Genomic DNA, 12,794 nt, shown 5'->3' with positions numbered 1-12,794 from the left:
CCTAAAAATCAGATCATATGCCAAATGATGATCTGTACTTTATAAAATCATCAAAAAACAGATTGCCCCTTTCACACTACACATACTTCATAATGGACGCAAACAGCTTAATAAAGCTTTACTTTTGAACACATTAGAAACATAAATCATCATGATTAGCACATAGCTTAAAAACCTGTCTTTTCTTTATTCTCTTATTGTGATCTGCAGCATTAGATCAGAAGTTGTCTGTTATATGTGTGTGTTTCTGTGTTTGTTGTGTTTTGACCAAGAACTGCCAGCCTAGCTGTAAATAACGAATGCCACTGATCAGTCATTGATAACGAGCCATGACGCTGCATCGTAAAATGTTGCCAGTGTTCAGCCGTGCTGTCTGTGTAATACATCACCAGATTATGCTGTGATTATTTGGTTGACACTCTATAATGTTTATGCTGGAAATGGTTAATAGTTCACTTAGTTGGATTGTAATAATCTACCATTTTTCCCCACATATGGTGTTTATTTTAGTACTAGTTTGTTGGGGTTTTTTTTTTTTTGGGGGGGGGGGGGGGGGGTTGTTTTTTCTTTGTCTTTTTTTGTAAAAACAAAATAATATTAACAATGATCAGATATTATGTGTAACTCTAGTTCTCAGCTTGAATTGAATGTGTTTATTTCTATCCACATGTCTTTCCCTGCAACCTCAATATAAAATATTAGAGCCCCTCCACTTGTCTAAATGTACTAGTCTGTACTGATTAGCCATATTTGCTTTGCTCTCTCTCTGCACTTGGCCAGTCTCCCTCGTCGACTGCTTACACCTTGACCACCCCTGGCCTGCCCCCTGGATGGGAGGAGAGGAAGGACGCCAAGGGAAGAACTTATTACGTCAACCATAACAACCGCACCACTACATGGACTAGGCCAGTTGTGCAGGTACAGCAGGTCTGAAGTGTAGCTGTCGGGCTGGCTGGACCGTAACCCGGCCCCATGATTCTTCACCTGTGTGTTGGATCTCTTCCCACTCTATTCCCCCTCCTGTGTTTCTCCTTTTCTCTGTGTACAAGAGTGAAAGAAAAAGAGAGAGAGCTTTTAAATGTCAAAGTTCTGCGTTGTTTTGTTTCCTACTTTGTCCAACTTTTACTGTGCGTCTTCCTTCTCTTGTCTAGCATTTTGTGTAACACAAGGATGAAGTTCAACTGTGTATTGGTCACGTGTTTCTAAACCCTGGCATGGGACCGCAACCACTACTCTTCCCTCCCTCCTCCCATTTCCACTCCATTTTTCCACCCTGCCTTTCTGTCTGCAAGCGAGGCAGCCCCACGTAAGCAGTGCTCACAGAGAGACAGAGGGGACTGGGTGTATGTTTAATGCTCTCCTTTGAAATCCACCCTTGCATTTGTGCCTTTTTATGGTCAACTCTGTAACTCTGTGACTGTATTATAAATGTCATAGTCTCCTCATTCTCTGATCCTCATCTGTTTTCTTAAGTACTCGGAAGGAGAGGCAAATCTATCAAATAATTCCTCTGTGTTTGCTCTGAAGTTATACCCCGCTGTAAATGTGGGCTGTACCTCCCACCTCATCTAGGGGTGAAAGTTATGTGGTAATCTCACTATTTCAAACCTTTGTCATTGTTTTCTAGTTGGACATAAAATCCTATTGTTGTTTTGTTTGTGGCCCTGAAATGACCCCTGCCTTTGAGATTTTAGTGGCTTATTTCCCAAGGAAAACAAAGCCTGCATCCAGACCTTTCCAGTGCAGAAAAGCATGCTTCTCAAAGAGACTTTCTTTTTATTTTTTATTTTTGGCAAACGGCATGGCATGCTTGATTTCTTCCCAACCTAACCTCAAAAGTGCTGTTCTCACTGACAGCTGACTGAAGACGGCGCCAGCACCTCAGCAGCAGCAGCATCAGGAGGAGCCTCAGCCCTGGCACCTGCATCCACCCCTTCCTCCTCTTCCAATGCCTCCAACAACCACCTCCATGAGCCCCAAGTCCGACGACCTCGTAGCCTCAGCTCCCCTACTGTCACCCTTTCCACCCCCTTGGAGGTGAGAATTAGCCACCTGTACTGTCCCTCTCCACCATCATTCCCATCTCATTTTCCTCTACATACTTGAGGACCACCTATTTCTGTCCTACCTTCCTGAATCTTTACCCTCCTGTCCTTTCTTGCCATGTGCTCCAAATGACTAAATCGTGATCTTCACTTTCTCACACTTCTGCCTGTTCTTTCTAAAGATTAACATTTCCACCTGTTAGCTCTCCTCTTTTCAGGTTGCTGCTTTTGTCTTCTCCTCATTGCCAAACTTAATGAAATCTTCTCAAGTGTTGTTGGGATCTCTCCATTAATGACAGTTTTCTTTTTTCATATTGCTCTTACTTTCTCCTCATTAATGAAAGTTGAGCTCATGACTGTGTACTGAAGGACCTTGCAGCTAAACACTGATTAGATGAATAATATGATCCGAGCTTTCCTTAAGCACCTTGATTCACGCTATGGTTTAAAAGAATAATAGCATGAACCTGGTGTGGTAAATCTAAGATGGCTAAATTACTTAAATTGATAATGGGCCCCTAATGATGTCATTTGTTAAAATAAAACTAGGGACATACAAGTGAAGGAGTGGAAAAACTATTAAATAAAGACTGTTTTGGTAACGCAATGTCCAATCGGTTTTATTTGGGAAGGCGTGACAAATTGTAAATAAGGAACTTAAGGAAGGCTGTGTCAATATTACTGTGTGTTTGCACTAGTTTTTATAATCAAATAAGACCGCATTCAAGGATAATTCATTCTCCGATGCTACTCTATGCTAACAAAACATCAAAGGTCTAACTAAAGTAACAAAGCACACAGAAAGCTTAATAGACGTCTGTCTTTCTGCCAAGGAGGTTTTATGTAGCCGATCCGTGTACATTCCTGGTGTTTGACTCATCTAGTGGACAGATTAAATATTAGCTTTTTTCATTACTGCTTTTTAATAACCTGAATGTTAACGACCAATAGCAATTCATAGAGTCATCCTGCCGCCTCCATGTTACGTTGTTCCCAACATTATGCTTTACATGACTGCTTTCTCTCACTCATTGGTCAGAGGGTGTTAATATTCACACAGCATAAGTGGTTAATGCGTTAGCCGTATAACACCTGGGTAAAATATTGAAATTTCTACTTCACATTTAAATGTGTTTTTTTTTTTTTTTTTTTTTTTTTTTTAGCTGCAGGCTACATCATGCAGATAACCTTTGAGGTTGTCAATTTAATTGCATCGCATTAATTTGCACGTACATTTTCTCCTCAACCTAAATTATGCACTACGAATGCAAATGTAAGTCTGATCAACACGTTTGTAGAAATGCATGATCTCATCTAGTGCTTCTGCAGCCTTTTAATGGCTTCGTTCGGTGGCGAAGATGCTACCTAGGGAACAGACCTGAACAAGGTTTAATTAAAGTGTGTGCGAGTATTGTGGAAGTAAAAGGAAGCGAAATAGTCGCAGCAGATTGTTGTAATTACAACTTGCAGGGGATGTGGTTAATTAATGCACTCTTCTCTCTTGTTTGAAAGAAGAAGAAAAAGGTCAATCAGTGATGATTACTGCTATTTAAAAAAAAAAAAAAAAAAAAAAAAAAAAATTATCTGATGCAGGGACACTTTTTAGTCTGGACGACATAAGGAGCTTTTACCAGAGATGTTCACTTTCCTGTATATAAATAGTTTCTGGTATTATGTTGTAATTAGGTTTCCTTTTAGCCTTGACAGAGAGCTCTGTTACCAGATTTAGATTAATGAGTTCTGCTGGATTTAAAGTAAACATTTGTTAGTTGTTCTTGTACTTCTTCAGTATCTAGGTAACCAAGAGAGAGCAAGAGAAGTCTTACGCATTATCTGGGAAGGGTGATCAATCAGATGTGTGTGACATTTTCATTTACAGGTTGATGGAGTAAACAGCATGGAACATGGAAATCAGAAATGAGCCTGGTGTTAACTGATATAATAGTTTAAAGAGAAAAGTGGTGATGATACGTTCAAATGTTGCAAGTTTTAGATGGAAATCTCATGGTGCTAAGAATTCTAATCTTTTTCTCTCTTTTTTTTATGAGCAGACAAAGAAAAAGCGATTTGTTGGAAGATGTGTTTCTGTCTTTGTTAATGATCACTAATTTTGTATCTCGCTGTCAGTCAGTGTCCGTTTAACGTCTTGATGCATTCTCAATCATCCAGGAAAGTAAATCTCCAAAAGTTGATTCTGTTCATCTGGACGTAGCGTGTTGTGGGAGAAACGTTTCGTCACTCATCCAAGTGACTTCTTCAGTCTCCCACAAAACGCTACGTCCAGATGAACAGAATCTGAACAGAATCAACTTTTGGAGTGTCCGTTTAAGTTTCGATATGTATCCTTATTTTATCATGAAATGGGAGATAACATTACATGACATTTATTTATTTATTTATTTCATATCACTTTTTTTTCCCCCCCAGGGAGCAAACAACATTCAGGTACGGAGGGCTGTGAAAGACACACTTTCTAACCCTCAGTCTCCCCAGCCGTCCCCTTACAGCTCCCCAAAGTCGCAACACAAGACCCAGCAGAGCTTCCTGCCCCCAGGATGGGAGATGAGAATAGCTCCAAACGGACGGCCTTTCTTCATCGACCACAACAGCAGGACCACCACCTGGGTGAGCTAGCACATTGCTGTTTAGGGATGAAGAAAAAACGCTCTGTGATTTTAATCTAGTGATTAGAAAATGTGGGGCAGTAGTTAGTGTTGGTCTTTTAGTGACATCTGGTGGTGGTAAGGTCAATTTTATGTACACTGACAGAGCTGCTTTTTTAACTTTAATAAAGAGAACAAAGTGCACGTTTAGAGTTTGTTGTGCTTTTTCCAATATAATTGTTTACTTTCCTGTCTTTTACTGCTGACAATCAGGAGGATCCCAGGTTGAAATATCCGGTCCATATGAGGAATAAGAACTCAATGGAGCCTGGTGACCTTGGCCCTCTTCCTGTAAGTACAATTACTATAAGACTAAGTAGATATTTAACTTTTGGCCTGCAATGGAGATGCAAAACAACCTCATGAATCACAAAGACTACATACCTTTGTGCACTCATCATTAGCAATATGTACTCCGTCTTTAATGTGTGTGTAACAACTCTGCTCTTTTGGAGCAGTACAACCATGTAGTCTTAGCTAAAGTAGAATCAAGACAACATATTAATTGGCTTTTTGTGTTATGGTGCATGTTGTAATCAGCTTGTGATTGGTCTGTTTATGTTTAAAATTAAAATATGAAAGAAATTACTTTGACAGTAAAATATGAAACTTCATGTGTTCATGTGATCAGACTCCATTACACATTTCCATTTTTAGTCCTGTAAGAACAGAAGCTGTTTGTGTGAAGCTTAGCCAAGAGGGTCTGGGGACTGTAATAACCTTATTAGGAGGTGAAACCTTCCCTGGAAGTGGGCAAAATGTTAGTGTAGCTAGATGTAGTATTAATAATAAGAATATTACTAATGACAGTAATAATAAAAAAGCTTTATGGGTTTGTACAACTCACAGGCTTGTGTGGTGTGTGTGCATGTGTGTATGTGTTCTCTCTCTCCCCCTTTCTCTTTTCTCTTCATTCTGATGGATCTAATGTATGCTTCTTCTACACCTGGCCATGTCTGTTTGGCAGAACCTACCAGAGGAGGTTGGTTGGTGCCTCCCTCCCTCTGCCTGCCTACCTGTCTGGTCCAGTCCAGTCTGGTCAAATGCCTGCAGACAGCCTTCTGTTTTCTTTTTTCTTTTTTTTCTCCTCTTCTCTCTTTCTTTCTTTCAATCTTTTCTTTTTTCATGACCAGCATGGGTGGATTGTCGCTCTACCTCCTTTTTAGTATTGTACCCCACTTCCTCTCTCTGTGTGCAGCCTCCTTGCACCACTGCCGCTCCTTCTGTTAGTGTTTAACATTTGGAGCTCCCCATCATTGTCCTTGGATCTCTCAGTCTGTATCAATGTCTGAGAAACGGTTAACACTAGACGGATTTCCCAGGCATTTGTTGGAGTTGGACTGACTGAAGGAGTGAGACTAGAGTACATAATGGGAGTAAAACAATGAGGGAGGGAGGTTTCAAAGGAAACACAAGGAGCTATATATATATATATATATAAATACATATATATCAGAGGAAGGAATTGGCTGTATGCTGCATGTATTCTCAGTTTTTTCAGCCTGGTCTCCACTCATGCAGCAGCAGCATACTTACACATATACCGTACGTCTTGTAGCTACACCTTGTTCAACAGATTGAACTGTGCCTTTCCCCCCACCCCTTTACACTCAGTCTACTGTAATGTTTTTATTTGCTTGATTGCTGGTGCCGTACGAGTGTGTGTGGCCTGTGACACTGTACTGAGTGGTCACCGTGTCAGTCGTGATATACTGGTTTGAACTCATAGTGGTGATTTAACCTTTATGTTGTGGTCGTATCCCTGCCTTGCTGATGTGCCAGACCGAACTCAAATAAGGCACAAAATCCTTTCATTTCCTTTGTCGGTGTTTGATTGAGCTTACCTTGCTTGCAGTGCTGGGATGTCATTGTTTGGACCATTTAATGGTCACTGAAGTTCAATTAAACATAAATTTGAAGAAAAGGAAAAATAAATGGATGGATTTAAATTGCTATTTGAGCACGGCCTGTTTATTGGTGCTTTCTAGTAGATTCTTATTCTTCCTCTCTTCTTCTTCTTTTTCAGCCTGGATGGGAAGAAAGAGTTCATACAGACGGACGCACCTTTTACATCGACCACAGTAAGATACCTTTTCCATGCTTGCATTTGGTTATGTGTGCAGTCATGTGAAAAACCAAGTAACACCCTGTTATTCGGTTGCTTATAGAGCCACATTTAGCAGCAAGAAACACGAGGTAGCTATTTTCTGGATGACCTTATCAGTCTCTCGGATTGTTCTGGCCCACCAATTTTGGCCCACCCTTTTTTTTTTTTTTATAAAGATTTGCTGCTGTGCTTGGGATTATTGTCCTGACTAAGCCTTAGCTGTCAGACAGATGGCCTCATGTTTGACTCTAGAATACAGTTCATGGCTGGGGAATGACTGCAAAGTAAATTTAAGCTGTGCTAAGATGGTGTGTTTGATTTTTAGCAAATGTGGTCCTGTGAATTATGGCAGAATATCTCCATTTTGATATCTCTACCTGGAGTTCTGGGAATCTGTATTTCCCATTGGGTTACCTTGTGCTGTTACAGTTTAACAGCTGTACTACATTTTGTGTACTTACCTTCTACTGTACTTTCTTGCTGGATCCAGTTTATGATCATCCCTATGTTACAATGGACTCTTTCTAATAACATTCTCTCTGATAGCAGTCAGACTGCACTCTTCTTTAATGCCGGGATGTTTAACTCCTCCGGATACTTTACATCACTTCCCACAAACTGTTTTACACTACTCAGGAATAGACTTTTCCCTCGATTTGGCTCTCTCATGAAGGCTAAGTTCCAAACTAGCTGTTGGTGTTCACCTGATCTGACTTGAAGACAGTCAAGTATTTCACCTCACCAACTCTGACCTCCATGCCATCCTTTTGTTGAGTTTCATCTAGTCACATCAAGTCTGTTAGTAAATCAGACCTAGTAGATATGTTAGGGCATGGCTTTAGCTTTTGTTGACATCATCATCAAATCCTTTGAATAGTCTATCCCTGCAACACGCCTATTCATGAACTCCGTGAACCCTTTCACTTTGGCTTCAGAACGCACTACAGCACAGAGACTTCTCTCATCAAGATCACAAACAACCTTCTCATTGCTGCAGACTCTGGCTACATCATCATCCTCATTCTCATCATCCTCTCAGCAGCTTTTGACCTGTTTGTTCCTGTGGCAGCAGTAAGGGTGTACTAAGTTTTTTACAGGATAGCATGGAGTCCTATGAAAACCTTCTTTTTCACATTATATTGCTTTTCTGCCATTATTTTTGTTTCTTATTTACTCAAACTGGTTTCAAACATCTGTTTCGTCCCAGTGTCCCTGAACATAATTTCTTAAAGATACAAATGAAATGAAGTAAAATTATGTTCTGTTGTGTTCATTTTATCCAGATACAAAGAACACGCAGTGGGAGGACCCGCGTCTACAGAGTCCAGCCATCACAGGACCCGTGAGTTGTTTCCTCTTACTGCCCCACTTGTTTAGGGAATCGCTACATACAAATGACAGCTTTTTCTCTTAACATAGCAGTTCTATCTGCCGTGCACTCTCATCAGCCCCGGCCCGTCTGTGCACAGCAGAGATAAATCACTTAGTTGTTGCATTTGTCACTTAACATGCTAACCTGGTGTCCTTCTGTGTACCACTTCAGACTTCACTCTCACTGGAAGGTCGCCACCATGTTGCGCTTGTGTTTACACATTTATATCAGGAAACCCAACGAGGAGACTGATAATTTTTGACTGTTTCTTGACTTCTGTGTTTTGTTTGTCTTTGCAGGCGGTTCCCTACTCCAGAGAATTCAAGCAGAAATATGACTACTTCAGAAAGAAATTAAAGAAACCGGTAAGACTTTCTATCCTGTGTCTCTAGTTTCTGTCTGTGCTACTCTTGCATAATGACACATTGACATTACTTTCTTCTAAAAACTGTCTTGTTTTAGCTGTTTCTATTATTATTATTTCCAACAAAACACATGTTACAGTTTTTACTTTTAACCATTTCAGGCTGACATCCCTAATCGATTTGAGATGAAGCTACACAGGAACAACATCTTTGAAGAGTCTTACCGTCGAATCATGTCACTAAAGAGGCCAGATGTTTTGAAGGCACGTCTATGGATCGAGTTTGAATCGGAGAAAGGATTAGACTACGGTGGTGTGGCCAGAGAGTGGTTTTTCCTCTTATCTAAGGAGATGTTCAATCCTTATTACGGCCTTTTCGAATACTCTGCCACGTAAGTGTCTGCTCGTTTGTGTGCGCCTCCTTTAAGAGCTGCTTTTGAGACTGAAGAAAGGCGTTGAACCCATGAGAATTCAACAGGATATCACACACCACTCAGGACATAGTGTTACACAAAGCTAGTCGTAAAGGAACCATTCTTTCTGTTCTGAGCCATGAAAACATCCATCTCTACTCATTTATTGCGTTAGCTGTTGAGGGGCAGTGCTGCCGTGTCATCCCCATGAGACTTGTGAAAGTTTCCTTTTACTTTGATTAGCTTTTCCTCTTATTCAAAAAGCCAACGTCGAACAAGGGTTTCCCACACACAATACGCATTAAGGTGGTCAAAGTGTCTTATGTTGTACCGTCATCAATATGTAATGACTTTGTTCTCACATATTTTTGACATGAGGTACCCAAAGAAAATAAATGGTGGCATTTAAGGGCAAAGAATTGAACATTTTAAATGGAAAAAGTTCCTATTTGTTTGTGTTTTTTGTTTTTTTCTTTTCATTGCTTACCTAAATTACTTACTTTGTGCTGTGTATGCTTTTAAACGTCTAATCTTATGATATCGATATTACTGTCTAATCTAATACTTTTTAAAATCTGTGCTCATGTCTTTCCAGGGACAACTACACTCTCCAAATTAATCCCAACTCTGGCCTATGCAATGAGGATCACCTCTCCTATTTCAAGTTCATCGGGCGTGTTGCTGGAATGGCCGTGTTTCATGGAAAGCTGCTGGATGGTAGGCGACTTGATTGTAGAGGATTGCTTTGATATTGCAAAGTTAGCACAGAATTTTAGCTCGGTTAAAGCACCTTGTCACTTGTGTTTTTAAACGTGTTGTAGAATGCAGAAAATAAAAGTGACGTTGATGATTATCATCATGTTTTGAGGTTTTTTTTTTTTGTTTTTTTTTTGTGTGCCTCTTTTCAGGTTTTTTCATCCGACCATTCTATAAGATGATGCTAGGAAAACAGATCTCTCTTAAAGACATGGAGTCTGTGGTAAGGTTTCTTTTTGCACTACAGAGCCAGTGACTTTGGATCTGTGAAATATTTATTCCTTGAACTTGCTTTACTAAAATAAATATATTTTTGCTTAGCTTTCTTTGGAACAGTTTCTCATTGATGAAGTCAAACTCTTCTTTCTCACAAGTGAAGGCCAATGAATTCTTTAATTTTCTTTGTGTCTAATAGGACAGTGAGTACTACAACTCTCTGAAGTGGATTCTGGAGAATGATCCCACTGAACTGGACTTGAGGTTTTGCATTGATGAGGACAATTTTGGGCAGGTGTGCAGGCATCGAAGCAGTCACTTTTAATCAGTTAAAACCTCATTTTAATTTCAGTATACTAATGTTATTGCGTATCAGAAGAAAACTCAGCTTCTTCTTTTTTTTTTTTTAATCCTTCAGACCTACCAGGTTGACTTGAAGCCCAGTGGCTCAGACATGGTGGTCACCAATGACAACAAGAAGGAATACATAGAGTAAGTATTTTGATTTTCATGTCATCCGTTGACTCATATTTATAAACAAAATTGCAATCATCTGCTCATCTACAATAATATATGAATTTTCCCTCCGTCAGTCTGGTCATTCAGTGGAGATTTGTCAATCGGGTCCAGAAGCAGATGAACGCTTTCTTGGAGGTATTTATGTACAGTCATATGCTTACCACTCGAGGGCAATGTGGCCACTGATTTTTAGTTAGTTTACCTAAGCCTTTGGGGTGGCTAAGAGCCTAAGAGGCAGGTCATCTACTAATCGAAAGGTTGGTGGTTCGATCGCTGGCTGCTCCAGTCTGCATGCCTAATATCCTTGGCCAAGATACTAACTCCAAGTATGAATGTGTGTGAATGTTAGCTAGAAAGCACTTACATAAACAAAGCATAGAAAAGTGCTTGTGTGAATGGATGATGTATAGAAAAGTGGAAAAGTGCTATATAAGGACCAGTTAATTTTACCATTACTTAGTTTAAGAGTTGAAATTAAATTCTTCTAAACCTGCTTACTTGTTATTATAATTCCTTTTGTTTAATTTTCAGGGCTTCACTGAGCTCATTCAAATAGATCTGATCAAGATCTTTGACGAAAACGAACTGGAGGTATGAATATCTTTCTAGTAAAGCTGAAAGAAAAGTTTAATTCATTAGCCAGTGGGTAAAATTAATTGTTTTTTAAATCAATATACTACTTCTGTGAGAATATTTTATCCTACTCTTAAGCTGCTTTGTCATCTTTAGACTGTCTTAAGTAACCTTGATTGCTGGGAAACGCATATTAAACCACTTATTTAAGGCTATAGCTGAAAGATTCGTTAAAATTTCTGTTAAGGGTTTATTTTATGGTAAAATGTGGCACCGGGTGTAAATGCTGTCTTTTTCTTTTACCTCCGTCTCTCTGTAGCTGCTCATGTGTGGTCTGGGTGACGTTGACGTCAACGACTGGAGACAACACACCGTTTACAAGAATGGCTACTGTCCCAATCATCCCGTCATACAGTGGTTCTGGAAGGTATGCTCATTACTCAGTTACACAGTTCGAGACTCATAACTGGATGCAGCAGAACCATTTAAACTATGTTAGTCTACGTGTTTCTGGACGTTTCATCATAAAAGCACGTTTCCCTCCATCTGGCCTGCGAGTGGAAGTTGCTGGCCTCGTTTTTGAAGATCAAAGTCTATTTGGAAGAACAGGCTTGTTTGCTCTGATGAAAGTGGTACCTGCCCCTCGTTATCATTTGTCTTGACTTGAGCGTTAACACACTCACACAGCAAACACACACCAGCCACAGAGACTGCTGTGTCGTGTCATCTGATTAAGGGCTTCGACCGCTTCTGTTTCATTTTGTGTCATCACTTTTTCCTTTGATTTTTTTTTTTTTGTGTTCAAATGTACATTTATAATCTGCATATATTTGTAAGGACACTCGTTGACATAAACCTACCCTCACCGCTTGCCAGTTAGTTAACAACAAGTTTAATAACTTACTGTTAACCCTAAATGCAGTCCAGCAGTTCTTTGAAGTTCTTTGAAGGTCACAAAGTGAGACCGTCCATGTCCTCATGTCAGAGATCTAAAACTTCATTCCCACACAGAGATGCGCAAAGGCAAGATTGCAAAACTATATGCAGAAACTTTCTTCAAATATAATTTTGTGTTGAGTTGATGGGAAAGCATTAATAAAGACAGTGTTATTTATTTATTTTTTGATTGAAAAATTTTGTTGACTTTTGGGAAATTGAAACGTTCCTCTCTCGTCAGGTTGTCCTGCTGATGGACGCTGAAAAAAGAATTCGACTCCTCCAGTTTGTCACAGGAACATCACGAGTGCCCATGAATGGTTTTGCTGAGCTTTATGGTACGTGTTTGGTGTTTGTGTGGTGTTTTCTACTTTTGTAGCAGTGTTAGCATATACTTGGCCAGAAGAAGATGCAACAAGGTCACAAAAATCCTTTTCTAACAAATTGTGGTCCATTTACCACATTGAGTAAATGTAATTCCATACATAGCAAGAGATGTCAAGATCTTGCTAAGTTATAAAAAGTCACATTAATTTGTTTAAAATAAATCCTTTGTTTTAGATTTATTTATACAGCTTTACTTGACCCAGTATTTCCATTTAAAACAAAAAACATATGTTTATGTAAAATGCAGTAAATATCCAAAGGCTTTCCTGCAGCCAAGGTCTTAAAGGGTTGAATTTGACCTCGTGTGTGCATCAAGAGTGGAATCATAATTGTTTCTCCCGTTGTGCCAGGTTCTAATGGTCCTCAGCTGTTCACCATCGAGCAGTGGGGAACACCAGATAAGTTGCCAAGAGCTCACACATGGTATGTCACTGCTACACACA

The 12,794-nt window shown here is 39.7% G+C and overlaps 1 protein-coding gene across 6 annotated transcripts in view; it reads left to right on the top strand.

Moving 5' to 3' along the window:
- The window catches only part of nedd4l (NEDD4 like E3 ubiquitin protein ligase), a 42,592-nt gene that overhangs the window by 26,935 nt on the left and 2,863 nt on the right, over window positions 1-12,794 (top strand). For all 6 annotated transcript variants that reach the window (XM_040000835.1, XM_040000834.1, XM_040000833.1 and 3 more), the window contains 17 exons: window positions 781-918; window positions 1,858-2,037; window positions 4,473-4,670; window positions 4,922-4,999; window positions 6,735-6,789; window positions 8,099-8,157; window positions 8,487-8,552; window positions 8,714-8,943; window positions 9,560-9,681; window positions 9,873-9,943; window positions 10,136-10,231; window positions 10,355-10,428; window positions 10,530-10,590; window positions 10,987-11,046; window positions 11,348-11,455; window positions 12,206-12,302; window positions 12,702-12,774. In XM_040000835.1, coding sequence (XP_039856769.1) covers window positions 781-918; window positions 1,858-2,037; window positions 4,473-4,670; window positions 4,922-4,999; window positions 6,735-6,789; window positions 8,099-8,157; window positions 8,487-8,552; window positions 8,714-8,943; window positions 9,560-9,681; window positions 9,873-9,943; window positions 10,136-10,231; window positions 10,355-10,428; window positions 10,530-10,590; window positions 10,987-11,046; window positions 11,348-11,455; window positions 12,206-12,302; window positions 12,702-12,774 — 1,766 coding nt within the window. The remainder of the gene's footprint in view (window positions 1-780; window positions 919-1,857; window positions 2,038-4,472; window positions 4,671-4,921; window positions 5,000-6,734; window positions 6,790-8,098; window positions 8,158-8,486; window positions 8,553-8,713; window positions 8,944-9,559; window positions 9,682-9,872; window positions 9,944-10,135; window positions 10,232-10,354; window positions 10,429-10,529; window positions 10,591-10,986; window positions 11,047-11,347; window positions 11,456-12,205; window positions 12,303-12,701; window positions 12,775-12,794) is intronic.

Source organism: Simochromis diagramma, unplaced genomic scaffold (genome assembly GCF_900408965.1).
Source record: "Simochromis diagramma unplaced genomic scaffold, fSimDia1.1 OVJJ01000596.1, whole genome shotgun sequence".
Classification (NCBI taxonomy): domain Eukaryota; kingdom Metazoa; phylum Chordata; class Actinopteri; order Cichliformes; family Cichlidae; genus Simochromis; species Simochromis diagramma.
This window is presented reverse-complemented; position numbering and strand designations above follow the sequence as displayed.